This window comes from Pongo pygmaeus, chromosome 17 (genome assembly GCF_028885625.2).
Source record: "Pongo pygmaeus isolate AG05252 chromosome 17, NHGRI_mPonPyg2-v2.0_pri, whole genome shotgun sequence".
NCBI classification, from domain to species: Eukaryota; Metazoa; Chordata; class Mammalia; order Primates; family Hominidae; genus Pongo; species Pongo pygmaeus.
In genome coordinates this window covers 48592215-48604939 of record NC_072390.2, presented here as the reverse complement: position 1 = coordinate 48604939, position 12725 = coordinate 48592215, and the positions used below count along the sequence as shown (strand labels likewise).

General features: G+C 34.9%; 1 protein-coding gene across 8 annotated transcripts in view; it reads left to right on the top strand.

Moving 5' to 3' along the window:
• NOL4 (nucleolar protein 4) overlaps nt 1-12725 on the top strand; it is a 376171-nt gene that overhangs the window by 120038 nt on the left and 243408 nt on the right. For 7 of the 8 annotated variants that reach the window (XM_054460888.2, XM_054460889.2, XM_054460890.2 and 4 more), the window contains one exon: nt 853-985. In XM_054460888.2, coding sequence (XP_054316863.1) covers nt 853-985 — 133 coding nt within the window. Of the gene's footprint in view, nt 1-852; nt 986-8114; nt 8155-12725 lie in introns of those variants that run through there. The other variant, XM_054460893.2, reaches the window with a different exon arrangement.

Genomic DNA, 12725 nt, shown 5'->3' with positions numbered 1-12725 from the left:
TTTTAGTAAATGTTTCATGGACAATTTTACCTAGAACTCCTCTTTGTGGTTGCCCTGCAATTTATATTTGCTTGTAAAGAAAGAAAGGGTGTACTAAGATTATCTTGCTCTCCATTACATGTGGACTTTGAACCTAATATATAAGTTCGCTATATTAGAATCTATCCTGTTTGCCAATGAAAATTTTTTTATAAAGCCGTTTCTGCATTCTGAGATTTCTGCTTACAACATTTTTTGGTCATTTAGTTTTTAATCAAAACTTGTATTTCTCTTTATGTTACATTTTATGATTAACTCTTTTAGAAGGTATTTACTATAAAATCATTCTTTATATTATTTCACAAGTCTTGAAATTCCTTGAAGGGAGAAATTATTCCATTGTTTTTGTTTTTTGTTTTTTGTTTTTTTGAGACGGAGTCATGCTCTGTCGCCCAGGCTGGAGTGCAGTGGCTTGATCTCAGCTCACTGCAAGCTCTGCCTCCCAGGTTCAAGCCGTTATCCTGCCTCAGCCTCCTGAGTAGCTGGGACTACAGGCACTCGCCGCCACGCCCAGCTAATTTCTTTTCGTATTTTTAGTAGAGATGGGGTTTCACCGTGTTAGCCAGGATGGTCTCCATCTCCTGACCTCGTGATCCACCCGCCTCGGCCTCCGGAAGTGCTGGGATTACAGGTGTGAGCCACCACGCCCAGCCCATTGTTTGTTATTTTAAACATCTATTAGTTTGTAACATACTTTTCTGAATTCTGTAAAAATTTACTGGTTAAACTTCAATTGACCGTGTAGATAAAATGGTTATTATTTAAATGTATTATATTTTTAATTGCTTGATGATATTTTAAAACTATTTTCAGGATGAAAGTTCAATAGAAAGTGATGAATTTGACATGAGTGATTCAACACGGATGTCAGCTGTGAACTCTGATCTTAGCTCCAATCTTGAAGAAAGAATGCAAAGTCCCCAGAATCTTCATGGCCAGCAAGACGGTAAGCCTTTCAGTTTGACTAAATAAGCAAAACAACAGCAAAAAAATGAGTCAGAATGCATGGAAACAACAACTACCTCTTAATTCTTGTGTCAATTTTTATGGGAACTTTTCTCTATGTATTTAGGTTGTATCATCCACTTCACTATTTTTTAATTCAAAACTTTGTTCAAAACCAAGGTGTTAGACTGATTTATAAGCAGATATTGGTTATAAAATTCAAGCTAATTCATGTTTTGCTCCCTGAACTTAAAATATGTGTTATATCTATACAGTTTGGTGTCTGTGATATTTTCTAGCTTTGATTTCTTGGACTGTCATTCTTCTGACTAAATTAAGCAGTTAGATATGATCAAAAGATTAATTTGGATGTTTATCTTCTATGTAAAAGACAAGTTTCAAATAAGAATCACTAGATATTAAAGGAGATTTTACCAGAGCAATAGTGCTGAGTAAGATGATATTTTGCTATGATTTTTGAGCTACTTTATTCAGCTGTTAAGGAAAGAAAGCTCATGATCTCTTATTGCTGGGTTCATGAAAGATTTCTGAATCAGCCTATTGTTCTTGATAGGAAGAAAGCTAGATATGTAGAGAAAGTAGATGTCATACTAACATTGTAGGCCTAATATTTTTGGAGATCTTTGAACACTACCTTTGTAGATTTTTGTCTTTGTAAATATACAATTATGTATACAAGTCAATGTGACTTATTTTGGTAATTGCGGACAAAAAGGGTTTTAAATAGAAGGAAATTGGCCAATTATATTCAAAATTTGTGTATTATTTCTGTATTTAACAAGTTCATATGAACTTTTTGATTGAAGAGTTTTGTGCTTACATTTATAGATACTGAAAAAATCTTTGCTTTCTCTGACAGTTGCTATTACAAACTGGTTGCAAAAGATTGCTGTATTTCTAGCTGCTATTTGTGTTCTGTTTGTGTTGGCAAGGCTTAAGAAATCCCTAGTTTTAAGCATAAAAAACGTCCAAGAACAGAGGGGCTTTTCTTTTTCTCATTTCAGATTAATCTTAAAAGATGCTGGTGTCCTTGTTAGCATGAGTTATAAGAAAATGAGGAATGCATTGATTATCAGTGACTTTAAGATCGTATCTTAATTGCTACGTGCTAAAATAGCTATTGCAGTAGAAAAGCCATTTATTTGGAAATATTATAAGAATGAAGTTTTTCTGATTTAGATATAAATTTTCTCTTTTCTTCTAAAACATGAGTAGGCATTCCTCAGATTTTGTATTTTTTTAATGGCCATTGTATAGTACCAAGATCATAGAGTAACTGAAATATTCTTAGTAATGTATATCACTCCATTAATTTGCTTATGCATTTAACTTAGGTATCTCCTCATCATCTTAGTCTATAATTTTAGGGAATATAGATAATGTAGAGGATGTATAGAGAATGTAGAGGATGTCTCTCATCATGCAAATTCATTGTTTACTTGACTGAAGTTGCAAGCTGCAGGTCTTTGGCTATGGCACAACTGCTGTGATATAAATCTATATTGATTTTAATCAAATGCAGTAGAATAACTCCAAATATTATGTACTCTTAGGGAAAAGCACTTTCTCATGATATATTGATGAATGTTTCAAGGGTAATCACCTATCTAGTTGTTCCTTTTCTAACCTAGGCCTAACCCTTCCTTGCCTTACATGTAAGATACTTTTTTCTTACATTTCTTGCTGAGTTTTCTCTTGCAATGATCCCTCCTCTTTCTCCTGCATCAGAGGTTTTCCCCACTGTACTGGATTATTAGAATCTACATACAAACATAATTTGATAAATATCTTCTTTAAAATGCCTCAATTGATTTTGTCTTTTTCCGTTTGTGCTGCTACAACAAAATACCTGAGACTGAGTCATTTATAAAGAACAGACATTTATCTCTCACAGTTCTGGAGTCCGAGATCTGGGAGTCCAAGATCTAGGTGCCAGTAGGTTCAGTGTCTGGAAGAGCTTGTTCTCCCACGATAGTGCATTATTGCTGAATCCTCCCGAGGAAAGGAACACCATATCCTCTCATGGTGGCAGGATCCAAAGAGGGGTAAACTCCTTCTGTCAAGCCGTTTTGTTTTATTTTGTTTTATTATTGTATTTTTAAGATGGAGTCTTGCTCTGTTGCCCAGGCTGGAGTGTAGTGGTATGATCTTGGCTCATTGCAACCTCCGCCTCCCGGGTTCAAGCAATTCTTCTGCCTCAGCCTTCTGAGTAGCTGGGATTACAGGCACACACCACCACACCCAGCTAATTTTTTTTTTTTTTTTTTTAGTAGAAATGGGGTTTCACCATGTTGACCAGGCTGATTTTGAACTCCTGACCTCAAGTGATCCGCCCGTCTCAGCCTCCCAAAGTGCTGGGATTATAGGCATGAGTCACTGTGGCTGGCCTATCAAGCCCTTTTATAAGGGCACCTAATCCTATTCATCAGATGAGACTGACACATCCTAAAGGCCATACCTCTTAATACTGCTATGCTGGAGATTAAGTTTCAACATCAATTTTGGATGGGACAGAAACATTCAACCATGTCATATCCTATTGCACCTCTTCATTCATTACCCTATTTCTCTGCACCACCCCTGCAAAAGACTTTATAGTGAAACTCTGAAAGATTTGTCCTGTTATTTCCACTCTACCCTTTTTGGCTCATCTCAAGTAGGCTTTCATCCTTGCCACCAACTTCACTTGTTCTTGTGAACATCACCAGCAGGCTTCTTATTGCTTAATTCATTGGTCAACCCTTAGTCCTCATCTCCTTCAATGCTAATGTTTAAGGACAACGCTCCCCACCTTTTTTTTCTGGTGCAATTTCTGTCTCATTCATCTCTGTAGGCTCCTTTTCTATGTTCTATTCTATAGATGCCAGAGTGCAGGCTTCAACTCTCTCTTCCTTTTTCTCACTCCCTAGGACACCACATCTAACCATGTTGCTTTCCATACCATCTGTATCTAGATGAATCCCAAATTTATTTCTCCAAGCCCTGACATCTTTCCTGAGCTCAGGACTATCTCCCCTTACCTATTTCCTAATTGTTAACATTCTTCAGAGGACTTATCACTGTATGAAACTGCATTATTTTTCTCACTTATTAGCTGTTTCTCTTCTAGAATGAAAATACCATATTAATTAATGAGTCTTCACATGCTTAAGGTTTTCCTTTCATTGGCTTCATTTGAGTTAGTTCTTACATTCTCCATCATTTAAATGATTAAAATATAACTTTTCACCATAATTATATTTTGTAACATAAGTTTTACATATTTATCTTATTTTCTTCTGTCCTTCCTTCTGACAATGGTACTCTCCTAGGTAATCCATATTGACAACCTTCTGTAAAATTTCTTTTTTTCCTGTTTACAAATACACACCCATATACATACTCAGAAAATTTTGTCATCAAAAACCTAGAATTATGTCATTTATGCTCTTCTGTATCTTGGTTTGTCTAACATTACCTTTCTTTTAGAGCTTCCTATATTAGGGGTGTGTGTGTGTGTGTGTTTGTGTGTGTGTGTGTATCACAGTAAGAAAAAAAAAGGCATGGGACCTACCTCATATAACACACAATTTGAAGGAATGTGTATCAAACTCAGTGTTTCCACTATTGACACACAACTCTTTGTTGGAGAGGGATGTCCTCTGCATTGCACAATGTTTGGCAGCTTCCTGGCCTCTACCTGCTGCATGTTCTTAGCTCCCCTTCTCCCAACTGGGACAAATAAAAATATCTTCAGATGTTGCAAATGTCCCTTGTGGGACAAAATTACCCTAAGTTGAAAACAAATGGTATAGGCAGAGAATAAGGGTCTGTGCAAGAATCCAGTATGATGGGGATTGAGGAGATGCAGTGGAGAGATGTTGAGAATTAGGGGTCGAAGAAAAGCCTAGGAATCAGTGCCCAGTTGTCTTTCTGCAATCTCAGAATAGTTCTTTAGTTACACTGTCCAACTTGATAGTCGCTCTCCACATTGTGGCTATTGTGTACTTGAAATAGGGCTAGTGTTACTGAGAAACTATTGTAATTTAATTTTAATTCAAATTTAAATAGCTACACGTGACCGGTGGCTACTGTGTCAGACAGTGTAAATATAGATCATTATTTTATTTTGACTGGCAGTTAAACTCTGTTCTCTTTAGCCATTGGTTGAATGTGTCTGAAGTCTGGAAAAACTATAGGAGAAATTCCTATTTTAACAGTTGACTGAAATCCCTGTTTAATATTTTGAAAATCTAAACAATACAAATTGTTTTAGGTTAAATTAAAAATTTTTTTAACATTAAGTGATTAAGATTTTATTTAGAGAAATTGAAGTAGGACATCATGATTTTTATAAATCCTTCCTAATAATTATAACAGGTAGGTATAAAAATGTACTTATTGGGCACCATATAAAATGAAGAGTAAAATAACTTTTTTACAATTTTTATTTCACTATGGTTATAGAAAATTTGAAAGGTATTCATTAAAAACTAAGGGAAAAGAAGACTATCAAATGTGCATTGTGTTGGAAATATATATCTATATATATAGATATGTATACACTCAGAAAAGGTGAAAAAGAAGAAAAATATTTTTCCCCAGGCTAGATAATTAGATAAAGGTCAAGAAGACACAAACCTGAATGAAGAATTTGTAATGAGAAGAACGCTTCAGGATTAATGTATAGTATTCTGCTTCTTTTGCCTTTTTTAGGTTTATAATATTTCCCTAACTCAATAAAAACATGAAGGCAAAAAATGCATAGAAACTGAATCTTCGCATAAAAAGTATTTTACCCTCATTTTTGGTTTTGAGGGAACTATGTTGCGCTATTTAAATTTTTTTTACAGACTTAAAAGAATGTTTTTAAGTTAAAATCATTTAAAGGTTATATATACATCTGCTTTACTCATGAAAGCATGAGTAAAAGCACAACACCTTGAAGGTGTTGTGGAATATAAGGAGCTTATTATGGAGGAAGTTTTGCTATGCAATGGCTGCGGTTCACAGAATTTCAAAAAGCATCTCGAGGCCTAACAGCTAAAGGCATCCTTCAAATATTCAGCAATTTGTAAGCATTCTTCTTCTTCTGCCAGCCATTTAAATGGATTAGAAACAGAAATTTTGTCACTTGAGCTTCTGTGTTTGAATCTCAGATCCTAGACATTTATGGCAGCATGGATTAGCTCAAAAATGTATTCCCTTTCCTAAATCAATTATTTACTTTATTATGAATTTGTACCTTCTAAAACAGCCGATGTTCATTCCTTGTCTGGGGTTATTTTAAAAAGATATCTGGCAAAAGAAAAGTGTCAGATTTAGAAACAGACTTAAAGTTTCAGTTCAAAATAAGCATTTTACTTCATTTTATAGAAGGATACTTTTCTAAGAACCATTTTAATCACTTTTCTGAGTTAACACTTTAATGTAAACTATTGATATTTTGTAAGGGAGTATTTCTGCTTTTTTAAGCACAAATAATTAGAAAGATTATTAGATATTACCAATATATTTATGTATTTTTAAATTGCAACAATTTATATATATATATATTTGCATTTTTTAAAAAGATAATAGGAATACAAAGGAATGTTGAGGCATACCCTTAAATTCTCTGTATGTCAGCTTAATCAGCTATAAAAGCTATTAAGAAATCCATTTAAAATAGTTCTATATTAAATATTTTCCCACGGTCCTTTGAGCCTTTTGGCTTCCATAGTAAAAATCTTTGCCTCCCACTAAAACACATATGATATATTAATAGAATTCATCAAAAATAGGAAGCATATTCAGAGGCTAGGTAGTAAAAAAAAAAAAGGCAAATGTACCATTCAGAGATATAATTCTAAAAGGTAACTCACTTGGATCCTTGGGTATACTTAGGACAAGGGTAAATGATGTGAGGTCCAATATTTCATTATTCACTCAACTAATACATATTAAATTCTAGCATAAGTTGGACAATGGATTTACAAGCATGAACATTGCATATTAGATTGAACCATATGAAATTGCCATACTTCCTTGATTTGAACTAATGGTCCAAGCTTTAAAATAGCTTAAACTAGAATATGAAAGATATGGAAACAAAGTGTTTTTGAAATTGAGATGCATTTCTGTTTCAGATAGCAATCATGCTTACATACGTACATTGTGTATCTCTTGACTTGTACACTGGTAAATTATCACAGTCCTCTTTTCAGTGGAAACATAGAGGGGAGTAAGTTAACAAAAAATAGCAATCTGATTGTGAGATAAATAAGTACATTAACAGATATGATTGTTGGAGTTTCACTTTTTCTTATATCTTAATTCAGAGTGTGTGCTAAACTGGCCTCCTGAAACTCCTACATTGGGAATTTATTTTAAAAATACAGATTCAGGGGACCCGTCTCAGATGGGATGACTAAGAATTGTGTGGGATGTAAGTATGGGAACCAGTGCTCCACACTATGCTTGTGAAGATATTCTTTACTATTCTACCCAGCTGTTCTGGAGTGTCAAAATGGCAATAGGTCTAAAGGGGATTAAGTCACATTGGTGCACTTCATGCTCAAATGTTGTGACCAGTAACTTCTGAGTTACTTTTTGAATGAGGCATAGCATGTAAGTTCATTCCTAGTATATGTATGTGTTTGTATGTGTTTCAATTAGCTCTGTTTTCTTAGTTATGACAATTGTCACATATGACAGTTCTTTTATAAATTTTGAAAATGCTCCTATTCTACTCTAAGAAATTTTACAGTCTGTTTTCAATCTTACGTATATGAACACTGCATACACTGGACTTTAGAACACACACACAAACACACATGAAATACTGCTTTGCAATGCTGTTTTTACTGCCCAGTTTATATGTGAATAAAATTTTAGTAAAAATATGCTTGTGGCTAAAATTGCATTCAATTTGGTTGAATAAGATAGTTTTATGTAATTATTAAAGCATATAAACCAGCAGTAAAAGCAAGAACTATGTATTGTTCATTTAATTTCATTGGAAAATCTAATAAAACATGTTTTTAATAAAAGTGATGTAAAACAGTATACTGAATAGGAAATTAAATTCAGTGGTTAACTTTTTTGTGATGGTGAATTTTAATCAGAAAAGCTATTAAAATGTTTTTCAGGCTGAACACCAGATTCCCTGGAGAGATTATGTTGTCTTGTGTAAGTCATTTTCTTTCTTGTGCAAGTTTGTTTTCTTTCAGTGTTTACAATTGCTTGGGAAACTTGGGATAGAGCAAAAATTGTTAAAAGGATGTTGATTATTTCATACAAATGTAATAAAATATTTGACTTCAAAATTGAATTCGTTCCTAATGGTGTTTTTGCTCTCACTTTTTAATGTGCATACACTTCTGGACTTAAAATACCTAAAAATGATATAATGCTGCTGTTTTTTCTTAATTCAAGTTGTTTTAATGCCTTATTAAACCTAATTCACATGATGAATTTGTTTAAATATTCTGAATTGAGTTAGTTAAGCTGATGAAGCTTTTAGAAAACACTCTTTATGGCAGTTTTTCTATAAATAATTGTATAATAATTTACAGAAGTATAAACTACCTTTATAACTAATATAAAGAAAACAAGTAATTTGAAGGAATGTCACTATGAATTGGAGGAAATTTTGATTATTAAATCCATTCGTAATATTGTTATTTGTGTGTATGTGTGTGTTCATGTGTAAGTATTTAATCGTTTGAAATTGCTTTTAAGCAGTAATTATCTGTTTCCAAAAGCAGAAGAAAAGGCAATTTGACTTACATATAAAGGATAAGTATGAAAAATGATGTTTAGTTGTATATTTATTTAAAATGCATATATAGGGAATGTTATTTACTTTTTATATTTAAGATCACTTATTTGGGAGTTTGCTCTACCTTTTTTAGTGACAATTCTGCCTTTCAATACTTTACTCATATTACGTAAGTGTTTTTTCATATAAACGAGTGCTTGTTTAGAGAATTAGCTCATTGATTTCAGGCTCAAACTTGCCACACCCTAGAGACCAGTCCCATCTTAGCTAGGTTCTGATCCTCTGGGAAACTAGGGGAAATTGGCTTGGTTATATGCTTGCTTTGGAGAGTCTAATCTGATCAGTGAAGGACGTCAGATTAATTTGAAATTTTACTGCTGGGTTAGTTCTTTGTTTTGAGATATTGCTCTTTTGGTTTTGTCACTATCTTCATGACAGTGTTTGCCAGTCCATGAATGTTTATGTGGATCCAAAGTTCAATCAGTTTCAGCACCTCCAGGAGATGCCATAGTTCTGTTAGGGCAAAGTAGCAGATGCTAGACCCTTTAATCCTTAAATATGGATTTCTGTCTGTCTGTTAAGGCATAAATAAAATTAAGAAGCCTCATAACAGCTGGAGAGATGTTAGACAATACATATCCTTTCTACATTTATTCAAATAAATTTTGAACCTATCAATTTATATATCCAGCTATATTATAGAATCAGACCACCTGCATTTCCGACTTGAAAGTCTTGAACAACTGTCTTTTTTGTCTATTTTTGTTTCTGTTTTTACTATCACCTGGCTAGCCTTTATAAACTCTTACCATAAACTGAACACCATGCTGTGTTTCTTTATAACTTTCTTGTACTAATTTGGGTCAGCTAGCTACTACTTGTTTTAAAAACAGCTTTAGCCTTTAGGCAAAAGCAATTTCGGTGTTTAGTAGGGCTTTGAAGCTGGTGTTGCATGCCAGCTGTGCAGACAGATAAATCAACTACAACGTAGGGGTAAATTGGCCATGAAAATCTTTATTTACTAGGTTTATAGGGATCCTAGTTAGATTGTGGGTGATATAAAGAAAGAACAGTTGGAAGGTATTGAAGAAAGGGGTTGAAAGGATATTTCATTATAATTATTATAAATTTACAGTGTAATTATTTTCTTACCAGTCTCATTTCTTCACTTGACTGGGAGTGCTTTGGGGACAAAAAACAAAGTATATCTTATGTATCCTTGCATATTCCCTTTGGAGCCACACACAGTATTTGAAATACAATAAAATATAAATACTTTTTGAATTGAAATAGTGTTTTGAAATTTCTTCCCCATCTGCTTACTTTTATAGTGAAAGGCACTCAACCCTTAGACTCAGTTATTCTTGCCAAATATTATATAGGCAGTTGCTTTCCTTCTCCTCGATGGGCGGGGCCTCCCTGCTACAATTTCAGCATCCCTAGCCAAGGGTTTATGGACAGAACTCTGATATCCCTGAGAAGAGCCCCTAGGAGGAAGGGCGACCGCGGTATCTTGGATCAGCAGCCCTAGTCTTTCCTGTCTGCTAGCTCTGGAGAGTCAGGGCAGCCCAGAGGAGGGGGATTCCACCCAGCCCAGCACACCCGCTCCACCAAGGGGCAGCCAGACTGCCTATTTAAGTGGGTCTCTGATCCGGCTCCTCATGACTGTGTGAGACCTCCCAACAGGACTCTCCAGACACCTCATATGGGAGCGTTCCAGCCGGCATCAGGTCGGTGCCCCTCTGGGACAGAACTCCTAGAGGAAGAAGCAGGCTGCCATCTTTGCTGCTCTGCAGCCTCCACTGGTGATATCTCCAGGGGCAAGAGGGACCCAGGTGAATAGGGTCTAGAGTGAACCCCCAACAAACCGCAGCAGCCCTAAGGAAGAAGGGCCTGACTGCAAAAAGAAAACCAAAGAGAAAGAAACAACAACAACGTCCATTGATGAATATTCTGTCCTTTTTATATCTTACTTTGGGGTTCCTGAAGCCTGTGAATTCTTCCTTATCTACAACCACAATCTACTATGAAGCAATAAAATAATTAGTAGCTTTGGTATGTTAAAGTGAATTCATTAAGAAGACAGCATAAAAGACCTCTCAACCATAAATATTGACACTAGCTTGGCCAGTAACTAGTTCTGCAACATTATTTAAGTATTATTAACAACTTTGGACAACCTTTTCTATATTTATAAATGAGAAGCTTTAGATAATCTCTCTCTAAACTTTATTACAGTTCCAGAACCATCTGTGTGTTCACCCTGTTAGGGTTTTCTTTCTTGTTCCTAACATTTTATCTTGTCTCATTTTCTGTACATCTCTAAACTGGTTTAGTGCTTTCTTAAACTAGAGAAAGGAATTAAAGGCAATGGAGACACCCCCATTTTTCTCCCAGCTGGCCCTTCCTTAGAAAACCAAGGTGATTCCTGAAAGAACAGACTTTCCACTCTTCTAGTTTCTCCCTCCTGTCCTGGCTGCAAGAGTCATTCAGAGTTGTTTCCTCCTTTTCCCTCCCAATCTGCCACTCTATTTTCAAGAAACTGTAGTCAACATGAAAGCTCACAGATATTGCCAAAATATTGTGAAATCATCACTTCCTTCTTTTTCCTCTATGAAGAATCTCATTCATAAGAACCCTTATCCCTAATCCATCTTGAATGTACATGTGTATGTATGTGTGGGTATGTGTATATGTAAAGACGGAGAGAGAGAGAGAGAGAGAGAGAGCAAAATTTAGCTGTTTCAACAATAATTTTTAATTTCCACTCAATCACTTTTCACAAAACATTTCCTGAGGTTTTTAAGGTACTGGAGTATTTCTTGGGATTTCCTTCAACCACTGCATTGTTATGTCTTTGGCAACCTTAAATGTTCATATACATTTTAGAAATGTTGAGGGTTTCTGGCAGTCAAATATCATCAGTCAGCCCATCTCTCCCTATGGGGTTAATTCACTAACATGTCATTATTGTTGTGGTGTGACAATGTTAGGGAGAATCATTCCTGGTGCCATACAGGATAAAACGTGCAACTTATCACTGCTTAGCCCTGTCTATTCAAATCTGTGATAAAACAATCAAGAGAAATCAGGTTATCAGTATAGGGACAGTGGAGTTTAGTGCACTGAATGCTGATGTGGGGTTCTAAAATGGTCTCTGTGAGGACATGCCTACTCTCTTAAAGCATGCCAGCAGAACCAGTAGTTTGTTTATCTAAAATATTGTGTGCATGATTCTATTTTAGAGTCAATAAAAACCATATAAACTCTCATCCAATTCAACCATATAAAATCAAATTATTTTTGAAAGGTATTTCTAACTCAAAGGACAGATGATGACGAGAACTAAAATTTCTTGACTGTTTACTGAATGCTAGGTGCTGTTTGAGGAATTAGCTTTTTAAAGTTTTTACTAGAGCCATTTGAGGTAGACACTTTTTTTTTTCTTTTTTTGGTATACAAGAGGAAACTGAGGCTAATTTACTAGCCTATCATCACCACAACTACTAAGTAGTAGAAACAGGATTGGAACACAGCCTTCTGGTTCTGATGCCCGTGGCTTTAAGCATGAGTTTCTAAGTTGCCACAAGCCCAGCTGTGTAGCCACTGCATTTACTATATCCTATAGTTTATGCTTGCTCACATCTATTGTTTTATGCTTTGCAGGCTCAACCATTCCATTATGTTCTTATTTTCTAAACAGAAAATTAATAATATAGCTAATATTTTTATATAGCTTGTGCTTTTATAATCTGTCTATAATAACCACTTGTAGATGTTTTCTCATAACTTGCTATTATCATGCATGTATCCTCTTTGTTTCTGCATTGTTATAAAGAAATTAAAATATTATTTGTAGCCATTGAAATTTATTGGTTCTGTCTAGCTCTCTAAAACAGGAGTAGCAAACCTAAATTCTGTTTGTTCAATAATCTCGCTTGACAATAATTGCCCTGTGCTTAAAATTCATATTTTCTTA